Source organism: Camellia sinensis, chromosome 10, assembly GCF_055761805.1.
Source record: "Camellia sinensis isolate YWXY chromosome 10, ASM5576180v1, whole genome shotgun sequence".
In the NCBI taxonomy this organism is placed as follows: domain Eukaryota; kingdom Viridiplantae; phylum Streptophyta; class Magnoliopsida; order Ericales; family Theaceae; genus Camellia; species Camellia sinensis.
In genome coordinates this window covers 152,215,928-152,233,502 of record NC_138970.1, presented here as the reverse complement: position 1 = coordinate 152,233,502, position 17,575 = coordinate 152,215,928, and the positions used below count along the sequence as shown (strand labels likewise).

General features: G+C 33.6%; 2 protein-coding genes across 2 annotated transcripts; both read left to right on the top strand.

Annotated features, from left to right (window-relative positions):
- The first annotated feature begins 13,456 nt into the window (after positions 1-13,456).
- Positions 13,457-14,858, top strand: LOC145800768 (protein FAR1-RELATED SEQUENCE 5-like). Its single transcript, XM_082890503.1, has 2 exons — positions 13,457-14,798; positions 14,842-14,858. The coding sequence occupies exons 1-2, from the start codon at positions 13,457-13,459 to the stop codon at positions 14,856-14,858; spliced, it is 1,359 nt and encodes a 452-aa protein (XP_082746629.1).
- A 21-nt stretch (positions 14,859-14,879) lies between these two features.
- On the top strand, positions 14,880-16,279 carry LOC145801753 (protein FAR1-RELATED SEQUENCE 2-like). The gene is made up of 2 exons (XM_082893459.1): positions 14,880-15,618; positions 15,706-16,279. Exons 1-2 carry the CDS (start codon positions 14,885-14,887, stop codon positions 15,860-15,862), a joined length of 891 nt encoding a protein of 296 aa, XP_082749585.1. The 5' UTR covers positions 14,880-14,884; the 3' UTR covers positions 15,863-16,279.
- The last annotated feature ends 1,296 nt before the right edge of the window (positions 16,280-17,575 follow it).

Sequence of the window (17,575 nt, the reverse complement as noted above, 5' to 3'; positions counted from 1 at the left end):
TCTCTCCTTTTTATTTGGATAAGTAAGAAATAAAAGAAAAGAAATGATTGTGATTTCTCTCCTTCTTGTTTGGTTAGATTTCATTAAGAGAAAAGAAAAGAAATTATTTTATGTTATATTACCAAAATAACCTTTTTATATTTTCAATCATTTTATTTCTTTTATTTTTACAGGGGTAAAATTGGTATTATGAAAATATAAACATTTGTGGATTTCTTTTCTCTCCCAATCTTTCCACTTTTGGGAAGATTGAAAATAAGGGTTATGAGAGAAATGAGTTTCTCTCTATTTCTCTCTATTTCTCCCCATTTCTTTCCATTTAAGATAACCAAACAAGGAAGAGAAATACATTTCTCTCTATTTCTTTTCTTTTCTCTCCAAATCACTCAATCCAAACACAGTGTAAATCTTCTTTTTTTCTTTTCACAGCTTGAAATGCTGTTTTTACCTGATCAATATATTTAGTAGAATCGTGGCAAGTTTGTTATTTTTTTTTTTTTTACTTCATACCACATTATTAATGTCATTATTAAAATTTTAAATTTAAAATTATGAAGCAATGCCCGTAATTCAAAGTGGAGTTGTGGGGGTGGGGGCCATTTGGCTGCACCTGAGGTGAGTTCTTAAGTTTGACGGAACGGAATAGCGTTGTTCTATTGTGATAATCTAGTTTTCCTATCTTATTAGTATTCTAGTGTGTGACGATTTTTGTTGGGGTTAAACTATCTACCGTGTGACATTAAGGTCATTTTTAGGATTTAATTAAATTTATCATCAAATTTAAATTTTATAAAAAAATTACATTTTTAAAATTTTTAATGGTTTTATCAAATCTGTACCAAATTGAAAACATCTTAAATCTTTTACTAAACTGATGATGTCTTATACCTTTCAACAATTTACTGTGTATAGTCGTTGAGTGCGGACTCACTGGACGACTGGCCGGACGTCTGGCCTAACATCCTCCCGAATGACCATCTCAAGGCATAATTTGTGAAAAATTTACATTGACTGGTCGACCGCCCGATCGATCTCTGAAAAACTACTTTTAATATCATATCTTTGTAAAAATTGCTTTTCTTTCTTTCATGTGTTCTAATCTTGCAAAAAATGTGTATCAATTTTTTTGAAGGAAACATTTTTCATCATTATATTTTATTTTCCTTATATTTCCTTTTAACTCATCTTTCTTAAGAAATTTTTCCTGTAAATTTTCCTTGCAACTTAATGGAGTTGCCTAAATCTAGTAGAAACAAATCAAAAAACATACCTCAGTTTCTTTTGCTCTTTGGAGACACTCTTTCCCTTTCTTCAACCTCCATTGAATCCACTCTTCCAACAAATTCAATATAATTGAATCAACTTCATTAAGAACCCTCTCTTTCACAATAGTCTTGCCACCATCTTCACTATCTACAAAGTCTTCAACCACTATCTGCACTAGAAACTTCTCAAGCTATCATTCATGTCAATTTATTGTCTTCATTAAAAAATGTTACATTTTATCAACTTAATCTGATGGCTTGAAGCATCTCATCTAGGAGTACACTACCTTTGTGGTAGAATTTTTTTTTTTTTCATATGCTCTTGTCGGTCGACTGGCCGAACAATCGGCCGGTCAACCCCTTGACGACCCGTGTTTTGATGACAGTTACAAATTCATTGTTGGAGTGACTGATATCAGGTAATGTAATTTGTACTTTTTTTACTTAAATTTAATTAAATATTTGATGAACCGTTGGAAATGCCTTAATTGTTAAATATTAATGAGTTATATGTGATATATTGTATAAGATTGTATATAAAGCACAATAGGCCAAGAATGAATTTAGGATTCTAAATACGGGGTGAAAATACATGTAATTTTTGCTTGAAAAAAAATCTCCATAAAAGGTACCTATCGATTTTTACCAACAAAAAAAAATATAATAATATTACTATCAACTAGACATTATTAATTAAAACAATATTAATATAAAATAAACAGCACAGATAACAAATAAGGAAGTAATATGATTATATTTTTATACTATATCTTATTTACCATCTAATGTAACATACCCACAGCCCTTAGGCTAGGTTTGGATAAAAAAAAGTGAGGAAGTTTTGTGGAAAAAAAATCAGGTAAATTATTTATAAGTCCTATTTAGAAGATTTATATAAGATATGGTCCTATTAAAAAACGTATAACCCAATAGGTTCTGTGGTTTTCTTGTGAAAACATGTACTTCCAATCTTAATTAATTAATAACTTGATTGATGATAATACCATATATAGAAAATTTAATGTTACTATAGATTGTGATCATATTTATATGGTTAGAAATTTGAAATTCAAAATAACCTAATTAATGGCAATACCATATATGAAAAATCTAATTTTGTCATAGATTAGGATCATATATATATGGTTAGAAATTTAAAATTCAAAATAACATAATTAATGGCAATACCATAAATGGGCAATGCCATAGATCGTGATTATATCTATATAGTTGGAAATTTGAAATTCAAAACGTAAATGTAACATGTAACATCTCAAACCCAATGTGACAATCCTAAACCCAACGTAACATTCTCATATGCCTCTAAAATTCAAAATAATTTGATTAATGACAATACCATATATGAAAAATCCAATGTTACCATAGATTGTGATTATATCTATGTGGTTGAAAATTTGAAATTCAAAACATAAATGTAACATGTAACATCCCAAACACAATGTAACATTTCCAAACTCAACTTGACATTCTCATATGCTTCTTATCCCAAACTCAACGTAAACGTAACATGTAACATCCCAAATCTATTGTGACATTCCGATATGCTTCTCATCTCAAACTTAACGTGATATTCAATACTCCACTGTTGAATTATGAATAATGTAACATCTTAAATGTGACATGTAACATCCTAACTTAACCCATGTATTGAACCACCATCACCCCCAACCTAGCGTAACTTCAATATCGAGTAATTGAATTCAATCCACATTCAATTACAAACCCAAATCCCCAATAATTTTGCGCAACGTACTGTAACATGTATTTAAACACTGAATACAATAAAGATACGATATACATTCAAACACATATACAACCGAACAAACACACAAATGTCATATACTACATGGTGTATATGGATTAACGTTACACACTAAATGTAACATGCATCGTAACACGATCATCCAGGTCTCAATGTACAATTGTCATCCTACGACGTGGTTCACATTCGACATCTAATTAACAACCAACACCAAATGCCCCCAACCCAATCCTTGAACCCATACACCACCCTACACATCAAATATATTAAAACGCATCAATCATCACAATGTCAAATACACACATTCAATCAGAATATTGGCCAAAGTGTGCCTATCAATAAGTATAATAGATTATTAATGCTCTATTAAAGATGAACAATCCATACTTCAACAAACAGCAACACACTTTTGTTGGACAATCTTCATTGTATTTAAATTAATTAAATTCTGTTGTGTACTAAACAACAATCAGAATAAAAAGAAAAAAAGGAAATGAGAGAATTTGTTTGATTACAAAAATCAAATTCGAAATAAAAATAAAAATAAATAAATAAAAACAGATTTTATTTTGTTACAAAAATAAAATTAAAATCTGATTTAAATAAATAATAAAACACTGAAAATAAATTAAATAACTTACTTGATTTAATTTCTTGGAATTATAATCTGATCAAGTCCAGTGTTTGACACTGTGTCCTTAAGACAGATTCGTCCTCTCCACGGTGCTTTCAGAAATTGGACGTCTATCTCCCAGCATGAAATGATCTACTACAAACAATAGCAGCACTACAAATTGTTTGCCTTACAAACACACTAAGTGTTTACACTCTTTCTTTCAGAAAATAAATGCAGCAAAATGCAGAGATTTATATCAGAGGATGGAGTGCGAAAATTGGAGTAAAATCCAAATGAGAGGCTAGTCTATTTATAGATGTAAAGGTGGCTATTGGTTTTGAATTGAACAGGTATGAAACCTATTGGTTTTGAATTCAAACAGATTTGAATCTGTTGGGTTATATTTCAAACAGATAACAAAACGGGAAGGGCCCTGTTTGGGTGTGCAATAATACCAGACTGGTTTATTTCGGGAAGGGCCCTGTTTGGATGTACCGTAAAACCAAACCAGTTTAATTTTGAATTATGGATTTTATTTTACCAAAAAATAAAATTAAATTCAAATATTTTTGGCCCAAAAAGATTAGTATTGGGCTGAACAAGCCTAACCCAACCTCACACCACGCACCCGCGCCCAAGCCCAGCCCGCCCGTTGCCGACTGGGCGGACGGCGGTGGCGGTGCGCGCGTGTGGTGATTTTTGGGTTTAATGGGTCTAGCCCATTTTGCCCATAACCTACCCCTCTAAAACACTTGGGTACCCCTTGGGACACACCCCAAGTACCAAACCCAAGCCTTATAAACCCATTCAAAACCTCCCACGAAATCAATGTGGGACAATCCATTTTACAACCTCAAGGAATTTTCACCAAAACTCCATTTCTATGGAGCACACTTTGGCTTCAATTTTCCATTCACTCGGTAATGGTTTTGAGCAACCAAATATACCACGTGAATCACAACGCGACATAGAACGCGTTACCCCTTTGACCAGTGAAAATCGACACACGGGGCCCACCTAAAAAATAGACCGAACTTAAGAAAAAATTCTGGTTTTATCCAGAATTTTATAACCATTTCCAACAACTTTAACCACACACACAAAAAAAAAAAACATACCTCTTCTCCTCGATTGGAGTCAAAATTTGTTGAAGGAATCAACACACAACTCTCAAACTTCATCATATATTGATCATATCTACATCCATTTAAGCAAAATTTTGAAAATCTACTGGAATACTGCGATCAAGGCGAAAAAAACTTGCATAGTCGTTGCTTGTAAACTTGTCTTTTCTAAAAGCCTTCCCAAACACGATATGATGAATGAGAAAAAAAGGTACAATATGGAAACAAATTAGGAGTATAATAGTACACTAATATCATTCATTTACAATTGGGAGCTGTTAAGATGTGCACCTCAATAAGATGTGCACATCATATACACATTTATTTTAAGCCATTAGATTTTCACAAATGAATCTCAGCCAATGAAGAATTTGATTAGGAATATTGGCAACCCCTTCAACCGGTTACTTTTTTTTTCAAATTGTTTCAGTTTTTTCCCCAAACCCCTCTGTTTTGGAGACAGCACGCAGACCCTCCCTCTTCGCCCTCGAAGACCATCCCTCGAAGGCCATCCCTGCGAAGACGACCCACCATGGACTTCGCCTGAAGGTATGTCTCTCTCTCTCTCTCTCTCTCTGTAACTTTTTTCTCTCCCCCTTTCTCCATGTCCATTGTATGAAACCCTAGACCGTCGCAATCCCTTTCTTTGAAACTGTGAGTCCACGTTTGTGAACTCACTGGGTTTGTTTATAAAAATAGGAAAATATTAGGTGTAGGTTTTTTATGTTTGTTTGCTTTGATAGTTGTTTTGATTCCCTTCTTCGAAATCCCCTTTTGTTAACCCCCATTTCCTGTATCGATTCTTGCTGACACAACCTTATCAGTATTTTGGAGAGGTTAGCTAAAAGGTTAAATATATTGTTATTTGATTTTCTATAACTTTTTATTTATTTATTATGTATTATGAATCGTTTGTCATAATACATTATTTTTGAAAAATTTGATTTTATGTCAATCAGGCTTGAATTTGAACTTTGCATTTAGGGCCTAGGAGGTCTTTGTGCTTAAGTGTGCCTCACACTTTTACTAACATTGATTTGAACTCGTAGTAGATTCACTAGTAGCCTTGCTCCTCAAATTAATTATGTCTTGTTACTCATGCAACAAATCATAAAAAGTTGGTGAACTCTCTCAATTTCCCTTGCATCATTGTCTCCAATCAAAATAGAACTCCAATACACTAATTTTTTTACCTTGAATCAAGTACAACAACATTTCTTGTAATATCATGTATATTGCCCGATATTTTTTTGGCCACCATTTTTCATGCCATTGATTTAACTGGCTCAATAGAACAAGAGAGCCATTGAGACAATTCCATCCTAATCTCATATATATTTGGAAAACAAACATTGGTTATGGGTTTTTTATGTTTGTTTGCTTTGATAGTTGTTTTGATTCCCTTCTTCGAAATCCTCTTTTGTTAACCCCCATTTCCTGTATCGATTCTTGCTTCCCATTCTTCAAAGTGGCCCTTTCACGTTTGTATATATAGTAGAAGGATTGCGAAGCTCATATCGTGAGAAGGATTAGCTATGGTTTTTGCTGCAAAGAGAGAACCTGAAGAACATAGACAACATGACCACAATATGAAGAGAGATTGAACACAAAATACTTAAAACCTTTGAGCCAAGAAAGGTGAAGTGTTGTAAGAGTTATCCAATTTTGGGTATTTATAAGATTTATGAGAATGTTGTATTGGTTCAAGGAATCTTCATAGTCAGATTACTTGGTATGACAACTATGAATGATTATGTGAAAATCATTTATGCACTTGGATTTACTTTTTGATATCCTTAAAAGCTAGGAATGTTCGTGGAAAAGTCTACTTTTAGAGAGATTTTGTATATTTCATGACAAGAATAACATGCGCGACAATGAAATTTTTGAAAATTTAAGCCTTAAATAGAAGCCCACAACACAAATTAGGCTAAGGACATAGTAGCAGTCCTTGAATTCAAAAAACTATGGATGTATTCAAAGTTGTTGTCTTCTCATTTATTTATTTATTTACTTTCCTTTTGTATGTAACTTAGCCTCTTTTTCTTTTTCTTTTTTAATTGTTTTCTAGTGGTAATCTGCTTTGCAAGTTGTCAAAAAGGTAGACCTACTTGGATTTTTCAGAGGAATGACACATTGACTTCTTGAGAATTTAGTTTAACCATAAAATGAACATACATGAACCTTTTATCTCAAGTTGGTGATAAGTATCTTATTCAAAAGTAGTACTATAACTGTTTCTAGAAACATAATTTAACACTTCAAATACTTTCTACCCACAATTGTGCCCTCCATTTACCATCGCATGTTTGTGTTTGCTTTTTGATTATTTGTATCGATTGTCAATGTAAAGAGTGTTTTTTTAGTTGTTTGCACATATTATATGCATAGTAGAGCCAAAGGCGACATTAATTTTCATGATGATGATCACATCATAATGAAAATTTTATGTTAGGTATGAAATTTGGATTTATCAAGGAAAGGGAAATATTGAAACAAATAAATATTTTTGACTTTATTTTCTTCTTTTCCTTTTCTTTTCCTTTGTTGGCCTCCACATATAATCAATGATCCGAACATAATCTTAAAGTTTTCGTATTTGTATTTGCATATCCTGCATTAAACTGTTTTAGGAAGTAAACTTGTTTTTGCCTGAGAAGATGGTTATACTTGTATATTTTTTTTACATCTTCTTGAATATACAAGTTATGAAATTCTTAAGTTCTATTTACAATAAAGTACCCAAAACAGTGTGTCAAATCTGTTACAGAAAAAAAAAACACCAGATTAAGAAGGGCCTGCCATTATTTTATTTTATAGTAGGTAGAAGGGCCTACTGCTAATATACATATAATTTACAAATATGTGTTTTGTGTCTAGATGCATCACCATATTTCTTGCAAATTAGTTTTCTTTCTTCATGTGTTAGTTCAGCATTGGTTCACTGTTAAGTTATTAAGATTAGGACTCTAAACCAACCGAGTTGACCTAATAGTTGACTTGAGAACCTAACGAATTTTAAATTGTATTTAATTTAATAAGTTGGTCACAACCCATTGTGATATTCAGTTATAACCCAACGTGGTGTTCATCACGATTCATTATAGTGACTTTCTTTTTAATAAAAATGGTATTTGGAGGATTTTGACCATTGTGATATTTATTTTTTCATGCACATTCACAATTATTGACCAGTACCACATGTTGTTAATTCTTTGAAGGATCTCATCATGCTTCATCCTTAGACAACATAACTCCTCCTGCAAGAGTTTTGCTGAGGTTCTTGATTTGGCATTTGAAAAACAAGACAAAAGAGAATTAGGAGATGAAGAAAATAATAATGCTGCACTATGAGAAGGAAACTCATAAGTTTGCCATAATTCACAAGGAAATTCACTGTGCTCCCTTAAAATTTTAATTCATATAAAATTTTGTCTCATTTTTCATCTCTTTTACACTAAATATAAAATTTAGCATTGATAATCGATATGTCTATACAGTATCTATCAGCTCCGATTGCTTTCGCCTTAATAAAAAGGATGTCAAAATATGAATTGAATCGGTTTAGGTTTTTGATGTTTGTTTGCTTTGGTATTTGTTTTGATTTCATATATATATACATATATACACTTCAAATTTGGCTTAAGTGTGTGAAATCTGATTTGTGGGTGATTGAATTTTGTACTCATGTAACTGATATGAGACTGTAATTTTTTATTTGTTTATTGAAATCTGTTATGTTTGTAACAATTACTCTTGTGCTGGCTTGTTTTTCCTATTAGAAAGAAAATTACAGTGGTTTGGGATGTATTACCTTTAGCAATTGTTTGGGAATTGTGGAAAGTGAGAAACGAATGGATTTTTTGATGTTACTGTGACTTAGTTGAATATCCATTTAGTTATTTTTGTTTTTTTTTCATCAAAAGCGTTAAAAAATTATCTGAAATTATTTCATTAAATCTCATGAAGGGAGAGTTATTTCTTTTAGCAAATTGAGAACCAATACAGTAAATCAAAATTTCATGGGAAAAAAAAAAAGAAGAAGCATTGGAGATGGGTCTGATCAAATTTGATGAAAAGGGGAATTTTGGATAAGAGGAAGGTGTTTAAAAAGATTTTACTGAAAGGATTTGAGTAGTTCATATAAAATCAAGTTTTTTTTACTCAAATTTGAAATCAAATTAGTTGAAAGAATTGGTGAAAGGTTGGAGATGCTCTAAAATGGTTTATGAGTTACCTTGGAGGCGATGAAATGCCAAAATTTGATAGGACTAAGGCCTACATTAGAAAATCTACAAGGTATTAACAATATAATAAAAGTTATGAAATGATGAGATTTTTAACAGTGTATGAGGACACCAATGTCTTACAACTATTTTTGGGATTCTATGTTTGAGGAGCAAATTATTTGTGCAAAGTTCATAGAAATTTAATTTAGCTACCAAGTTGTTATGATTTGAACTTGTAATTGACCGTGCAAAAGTAAAAATAGGGATATCTATAACTAGTGGTGTGATTTGTAGAACGTGTGTATCTTAATGTGTTGAAATAAAGTAGCAAGATGGATAGTTAAAAAGTAAGTTTGTGATGATCGGTATAGGTTGCTTGCATTAGGCTAGGTAGACAAGCATGCATTGTAGGCATAAGATCAGTCTAAGTGTGATGCTTGTCTTTTATACGAGCCTTGCTTCTTGGGCTCGAGCCTTTGTTTTTTTAAGCTGCAAGGTTTTCTTGTAAGCTGCATTCCTTGATCTTCGAAGTGAGTCTTAATCCATAAGCCTCAACAGCCTTTTAAATTGATTGTGACATTGTTTGAAAATACAAAAATATGTATTAACAGTGAACATGGAGGTAATGCATCTTTTGATGATATGGCTAGCAAGGTAGGCAATAGAAAGCGCGCTTGCCTAGTAACATCATAATCATATGAGCATTTTTTTTATGGGATCATCCACTTCTTTGTTCCACCATTTAGTGTTGTAAAAAAATGGCATGAATTAAAAATTGTCTAATTTCGTCTATTTTCGTTTCTATTCACAATTCCTATTCAAATTCAATATTCAAGCATAACCTATCAGTACTTATTGTTTAATTGACTCGCATTACATGGTGTACTAAACTATTAAATTTTGTCATTTTTCCCTTGTTTTTCCTTTTTGCCCATAAATGCAAGATTCAAATACAATCTAAAGGTATTTTTGTTTAATTGACTCACATGGCATGGGGTACTAAAATCTGTTAAATATTTTTCGTATATAGATTCTTTCTTTTCTCGCCATAATCATTACTTTCCTTAACTATTGTCTTCTTTACTAACTCAATTTCGATGTTTTGTTTTTGTTTGTCATAGGTCCTCAATTACTCCATCTTAACGTCAAAATAAACCTATACCTCCGACATCCCTTCCTTCGTAGCGGTTGCATTAGCAGGTATGCTTTTTAATTTATTTGCTGTTAATTAATAGGCAGGGCACTGGCGGGTGTGCTATTTTATTTATTTGCTTTTAATGAATAGCAGGGCACTGGCGGGTGTGCTATTGTATTTATTTGTTTCATTTTAATTGATATTAGGGTACTTGCTTCTGTGTTTTTGAATTTTTTTTGCTTTGAATTGGTAGCAGGGCACTGGCTGGTGTGCTTATTTATTTGTTTTTTTAAATGAATAGCAGGGCACTGCCAAGTGTGCTATTTTATTTATTTGTTTCATTTTAATTGATAGTAGGGTACTTGCTTCTGTGTTTTTGAATTTATAGCATGGCACTGGCTAGTGTGCTTATTTACTTGTTTGTTTTTAATGAATAGCAGGGCACTGGCGGGTGTGCTATTTTATTTATTTGTTTCATTGTAATTAATAGTAGGGTAATTGCTTTTGTGTTTTTAAATTTATTTGTTTTGAATTAACAAACAACACAATTGACCCCTAGCGACAAATAGCATGAAACTTGTAGAACATAATGGCCTCGTTTGGAAAGTGGCTATTTTAGTAGGCCATTTGGCTTTTTGGCTATTTTAGTAGGTTATTTCAGTTTTGGTGTTTGGGAAGATGAGATGAATTTTTAGTTGGGTTCTTGTATTGGAACGTGTGTTGAAATGATGTTTAAATTTAAAATGACAAATTTGTCCCTAACTTTTTATTTTTTAAATTGATATAGAGGGGCAAAATGGTAATTTTCCCATTGATGTATCAATTCTGGCTGTGACAGTGTAGGCACAGCCTACACTGTCCAGCGCAGTGCCTTTTTTTTTTTTTTTTTGTTTCTCCAAAAAAACTGTGAACAGTGCCACTTTTTGGCTTATTTATCAAATGAGGCTATAATAGCCTCGTTGGCAGCTTCCCAAACAGCGCCAACGTTCTGTTTTGAGGAGAAAGGATAAGAGGATTTGTACATACACCAGAAAAGTCAGGAGTGACATGGTTCAGGATGTCCTCAATGACTTGGAGATTGGGCTTGGCATAGACATCACGCCCATCAGGCGAATGGGTTCCCTGAATTTGCTTCATCATGGCACTGTCATCAGATAATGACATCCGACGGACATTCTTGGCCAGTTGCTGCATTATGGGCTTCTTTTCCATTTTTTTGGGAATTAAGAAGGCAGGATGGGGATAAAATGGGTTTTTGTGTGGTTTTGCAGTGGCTCAGGGTAAGCTATACATGAGGACGAAAAGTTGGAATAAATTCTATAATTGAATCATGTTATACCTTGCTTGCCATAGGGTTTAAATTTTGTTAAATCCATGCTTGTCAGGTGGATAGAGATGTAAGAAAAAGGTAGGCCCATGATAACATTGTCTTTACAGAATTTAAGAAGAGGTTTCCCAAAAGATTAATGTTTAATGTTCCCTTAAGCCCTTTTTGAGGTAATTTGATTAACATTAACATGTTAGTTGTTAAAGCTACCAGAAGGGTAGGTTTGTGCTTTTTGTTGTGACAACAATACCATGCTCAGTCACTGCTCATGGATATGTTTGGTTTGTTTTCAAATTTTTTGGGGAAAGAAAAAGTAGAAAACTAGTTTGGCAAACTTTTTCTGAAAACAAAATGTTTAGAAATATCATATATTCATTTTTGAAAACCGCTATCACAAGTTTTTGAACTTTGTCATGACGGAACAAACGAAAACAAAGTAACACAGCGGAATCACACAAGAATACAAACATACGAGTGGTTTGTCTAAAAGCCTACATCCACGAGCAAAAAACGACAAAGGGTTTAACTATCAAAAGAAGAGAAATTATAATGACCGACTGTTTCTATCAAAAGTCATTTTTGTAGCAAAACTTCTGTTTAATCTCATAACCCTAATCCTCAAAATAACTCATAATATATATTATGATTGAATGAAACAAGAATCAGGTCAGAACTAGTAAGCCCATTAATTGAGTCGTCAGCATCGCCAATAGGTCATAAGCACAAATTGGATAAAATAACCTACAATTAGACTTTTAATTGAGTCGTAGACTTTTATCTCTGTTATTGCTTATGCAGTTTGTTAAGGTGAAAAGATATGCAAAATAATATTTTTCGTAGATAGATTCTTTCTTTTCTCGCCATAATCATTACTTTCCTTAAGTATTGTCTTCTTTACTAACTCTATTTCGATGTTCTGTTTTTGTTTGTCATAGGTCCTCAATTTCTCCATCTTAATGTACAAGTAAACTTATACCTCCTCCATCCCTTCCTCCGTAGCGGTTGCATTAGCAGGTCTGCTTTTTAATTTATTTGCTTTTAATTAATAGCAGGGCACTGGCGGGTGTGCTATTTTATTTATTTGCTTTTAATGAATAGCAGGGCACTGGCGGGTGTGCTATTTTATTTATTTGTTTCATTTTAATTGATATTAGGGTACTTGATTCTGTGTTTTTGAAATTTTTTACTTTGAATTGGTAGCAGGGCACTGGCTGGTGTGCTTATTTATTTGTTTGTTTTAATGAATAGCAGGGCACTGGCAGGTGTGCTATTATATTTATTTGTTTCATTCTAATTGATTGTAGGGTACTTGATTCTGTGTTTTTGAATTTATAGCAGGGCACTGGCTGGTGTGCTTATTTACTTCTTTGATTTTAATGAATAGCAGGGCACTGGCGGGTGTGCTACTTTAGTTATTTGTTTCATTTTAATTAATAGTAGGGTAATTGCTTTTGTGTTTTTTAATTTATTTGTTTTGAATTGATAGCAGTGCACTGGCTGGTGTGCTTATTTATTTATTTGATTTTAACGAATAGCAGGGCACGGGCGGGTGTGCTATTTTATTTATTTGTTTGATTTTAATTTATAACAGAACACTGGCAGGTGTGTTTGTAATTAATTAATTTTATTTTAATTTATAGTAGGGTACTTACAGGTGCTTTTTTATTATTGGCATATAATTGATAGCATAGCACGGACTGGTGTGCTTATTTGTTCATTTTCTATAAAGAAGTAATAATTGGTAGCACAATATTGGCGGGTGTGGTTTTTTTGGTTTTTTGTTTGGTTTTAGTTGTTAGTAGGGTGCTTGCAGACATGTTTGAATTTTTTTTTAAATTGATTGCAAGGCACTGGCAGGTGTGCTATTATATTTATTTGTTCTGGAGATGTAAATTATAGCAGCGCAATGGCATGTGTGTTTTTTAGTTGATTTGTTTCGTTTTAATTGCTAATAGGGTACTTAGAAGTGTATATACAATGGATGAACCTGAAAGTAGTAGGCCTGAAGAGGTCAATACTGAAATTGATGATCAATTTGCTCTAGATGGCAAGGATGATGTTGTTGATGTGAAAGAAGGGTTAGCTTCCCAAACCTATGATAGTTTACGAATGCTTACTAAGGAAGATGTGTTGCAAATGAAATTCAATTCAGAGGATGATGCTTATACTTTCTACAATGCATACGCTAAGGTCATCGGTTTTAGCGTACGAAGAAGTAGAAAAAGAATTACTGGAGACAACAAATTTGTAGAGAGTAGGAAATGGGTTTGTTCAAGGGAAGGTGTAAGAGAAAAGAAATACTTGCAACGTGTGGAACGGGTAAGAACTCCTAGGGCAGAAACTAGACTTTTTTGTAATGCCACATTTCGTGTGCGTTATGACAAGACAGCTAGGAAATATGTTGTGACCCACTTTGTAGGGGAACACAACCATCCGTTGGCAGCACCACACTGCGTCCCTTTTCTTTGGTCGCATAGGTTTGTAACAAGTGCAGACCAAGCTCAAGCAAAGGCCATGCGCAATGTGGGTATGAAAACGAGTCAGATCATGGATTTTATGGTCCATCAGTCAGGGGGTTATGAGAAGGTGGGCTTCATTCATAGAGATTTGCACAATCAATTCCAAGCTGAGCGCAAAGTACAACTCGCAGAAGGGGATGCAGAGGGTGCGTTAGGATACTTGTCAGCTAAATTAGATGCAGATCCATTATTTTTTTTCAAATACAACGTCGATAAGGACAACCGGTTGGACAAGATTTTCTGGGCAGATTGTAGGTCTCGAATGGATTATGCTGCATTTGGTGATGTATTGGTATTTGATACAATTTATCGTACAAATGCATATAAGAAGCCATTTGTAATTCTAGCTGGCGTGAGTAACCATTTCATGACAACTATATTCGGATGTGCTTTGTTGCCTGATGAGACAATGGAGACATACACGTGGGTGCTGGAAATGTTAATGGAGGCCATGGATGGTAAAAGACCCATCTCCGTTGTAACAGATGGTGATAGGGCAATGCGTCAGGCAATCAAAAGAGTTATTCCAAACTGCAGACATCGTTTATGTTCTTGGCATCTGGAGAAAAATGCCTCAACAAATGTCCACATACCAGAATTTACAACTGATTTTGCACAGTTGATGTTGAAGAAATGTAAAATTGATGAGTTTGACAATGCCTGGGCTGCTATGGTGAAACAGTACAAGTTGGAGAACAATAACTGGGTGTCGGATATTCATCTGAAGCGTGATAATTGGGCTGAGGCATATCTCCGTGGTCACATGTTTGCTGGAATGAGGAGCACTCAACGTGTCGAGGGTATAAATGCATATTTCAATATATTCCTAAACCAAAAGGTTAGGCTGTATGAATTTGTAGCACAGTATGATAGGGCTCTTGCTAGAATGCGTGTTAATGAGGCAGAAACAGAATCTAAAACAGAGAATAGTTTCCCGGTTTTGACTACGCCATTGAGGAGTTTGGAGAAACATGCAGCTGAACTCTTTACTCGGAAGATTTTCTCATTGTTTCAACATGAAATCAGGAAAGAGGGTAAATTGTTTGTGATGGAAAGAGTTCAGCTTGAGGATCATCGCACCTACCGTTTTGGTGAGTACAAGTCACCAACATGCACGTGGACGGTTGAGTATTTTCCAGCTAATATCACAATGAAATGTTGTTGCTTGAAGTTTGAGTCGTTTGGCATCCCTTGCTGCCACATGATTGCTGTTATGAAATCTGAACAATTAATGTGTATTCCACCGAGTTGTGTCTTGCAGAGATGGACAAGACGTGGTAGGTCAAAGTGTCAACAACCAAGTCTTACCCAAATTTGTAGCACCCTAACACAGACAGCTCGGTTTGGTATACTCAGCTCCTGTTTTAGTGAAATGTCATATTATGCCTCACACGCGGACAAAGATTTTGAAGAGGCAAGGGAAATAGCTTTCCAGCTGACATCGCAGATGAAAAAACGTTGGGCAATGAGAAAAGAATGTAACGCCGAGGCTGGGGACAAAAATATTGCACCCAAACTATATGGCGTTGGTGATCCGAATGTAGTGAAGACCAAAGGGAACCCCGGAGGGACATCTTCTATGGGTAAACCTCCAAAACCAAGGCGGTGTGGGTATTGTAGGTATGGTACTTTCATTGTATGACCTTTTAATATCCTGTTACATGCATATGATTATTAAAATCGTTTATGCATTATTTGCTACTGTAGGAGCATCGGACACACGAAGCGGACGTGTAAAAAATTGGCTTCAAGTAGCCACAGAGAGGGTAGCAACTCAGACAGTGAACCATTCATGAACACAGAGTTGGATCCCCACACGGATGATATCGATGAATTGCCAATTTATCCAAATGATCCAGTGTAGTTGACTTTCATGATGAGGCTTACAGTGATCGAAACATTGTTTTTACAAGGAGACATTAGTGGCTAGTAGTTATGTTTTGTTAATGTCTTAGTTGTTTTAATCTTAGGCATTCTTAATAAATTTCGTAGTTTGGAGAATAATTTTGAAAATAAAGGTGAAAACATTCAAAATTTGTTTGATTGCTGATAAAATAGGGAGTTGCTCATGCCATTACTTTACAAACAATCACTGTTAATAATACCGAACTGTCTCTATTTCTCTTTTGTAGATTTTTTTAATTGTCTGTTTGCTTGGTAAGAAATGGTGGACATTGCTGTTAGGTGACACATAACTATGCTTATAGTGGAATGGTATGGTATCGATGTATAGGTATAATAAGAGATGATGGAGATGTGCATTGCCAAAATATAAACAACTTCATCACCCAACAAAAAATTTAGTAACATGAACCCAACTTGTCATTCAAACAATAGCGTACCATTAAACCAACTTTGCAAATGTACTTCCTTAAAACTAAAAGCATCTAAGAAAATTTTGGACTTGAGGCTGTTGATGCAGTCAAATTAGGACTTGAGCTTATTTGGCTATTTGCTCACACAAGAGATCCGAATCATGGAATAATCTTCATTTTAAAATTTTATTTATATTTTATTTAATTTCATTATTTAAATTTAATATATATATTATTTAATTTCATTGTTTGATTATTATTATTTTTAAAAACAAATTTATTTAAAATTTTAATTAAAAAAATAATGTATATTTGTATTGATATTTTATTTATTTAATTTCTTAAAAATAAATTTATTTAATTGTGTAAAAAATAAAATAAAATAAATTTTTATTTAATCTAATTAAAAATAATTAAAATATTAAAGATATATTTAATATTGCTATTACTTAGTAAATAATTAAAAAAAATAAAATAGTCTTTTATTTATTTATTCTATCCATTCCATCTAACCAAACGTTAAATTTACTAAAAATAATTATTTTCAAATATGTAATCTCATAAAAAAATAAATGCAAGATATATATTCAACGCAACCAAATAATCTGGAGATTCACTCAAGTCCTATGATTCTAATACCTGTATCTCTTGCTGCCATTGGTGGCACTACCTCAGTCTGCCATCCTCCCACCGGTGTCGCCCTACTCCGACGCCGTCATCGTCCCACTGACGATCATTCGAGTAGAAGGTGTAGCAAATCCCGATCAGAGCTATATGAGGGTCTCTCTCTCTCTCTCCCCCCTCTCTATTTATGAAAAGCTCATACTTTCTACTTGTCTTGGCAATGCCAAGAGATGATGAGAGACTTCCTAGTTTATGCTTGAAAATTTCAACTTTTCTAGAATAGACTTGATCAATCTGTCTATATCTCAAATGTAAACTGAGAATATATTATATTTAAACTTTCTGAGAACAATAACTCTTGCCTATTCACTTTCTGAGAAAATATCTCTTGCCTATTCCATAAGTCTGATATAGACCTATAAAATGGTTACCCACATCAACCAATTGTACGCAACACATGGCGTGAGACTTGTCTGGTTACCAGTACTTCTAGTGCTCATTCTATGTGCAGCTACTTATGTGGCACTTCTAAATTTCTCTGTGACATTATATCACAAAATTCTCGGATTTTCATGTAGTCGTCTTTTCATGTTTTTGGTGTTTCATGCTATATGCGTCGTTATTGTCAAAAGTTACAG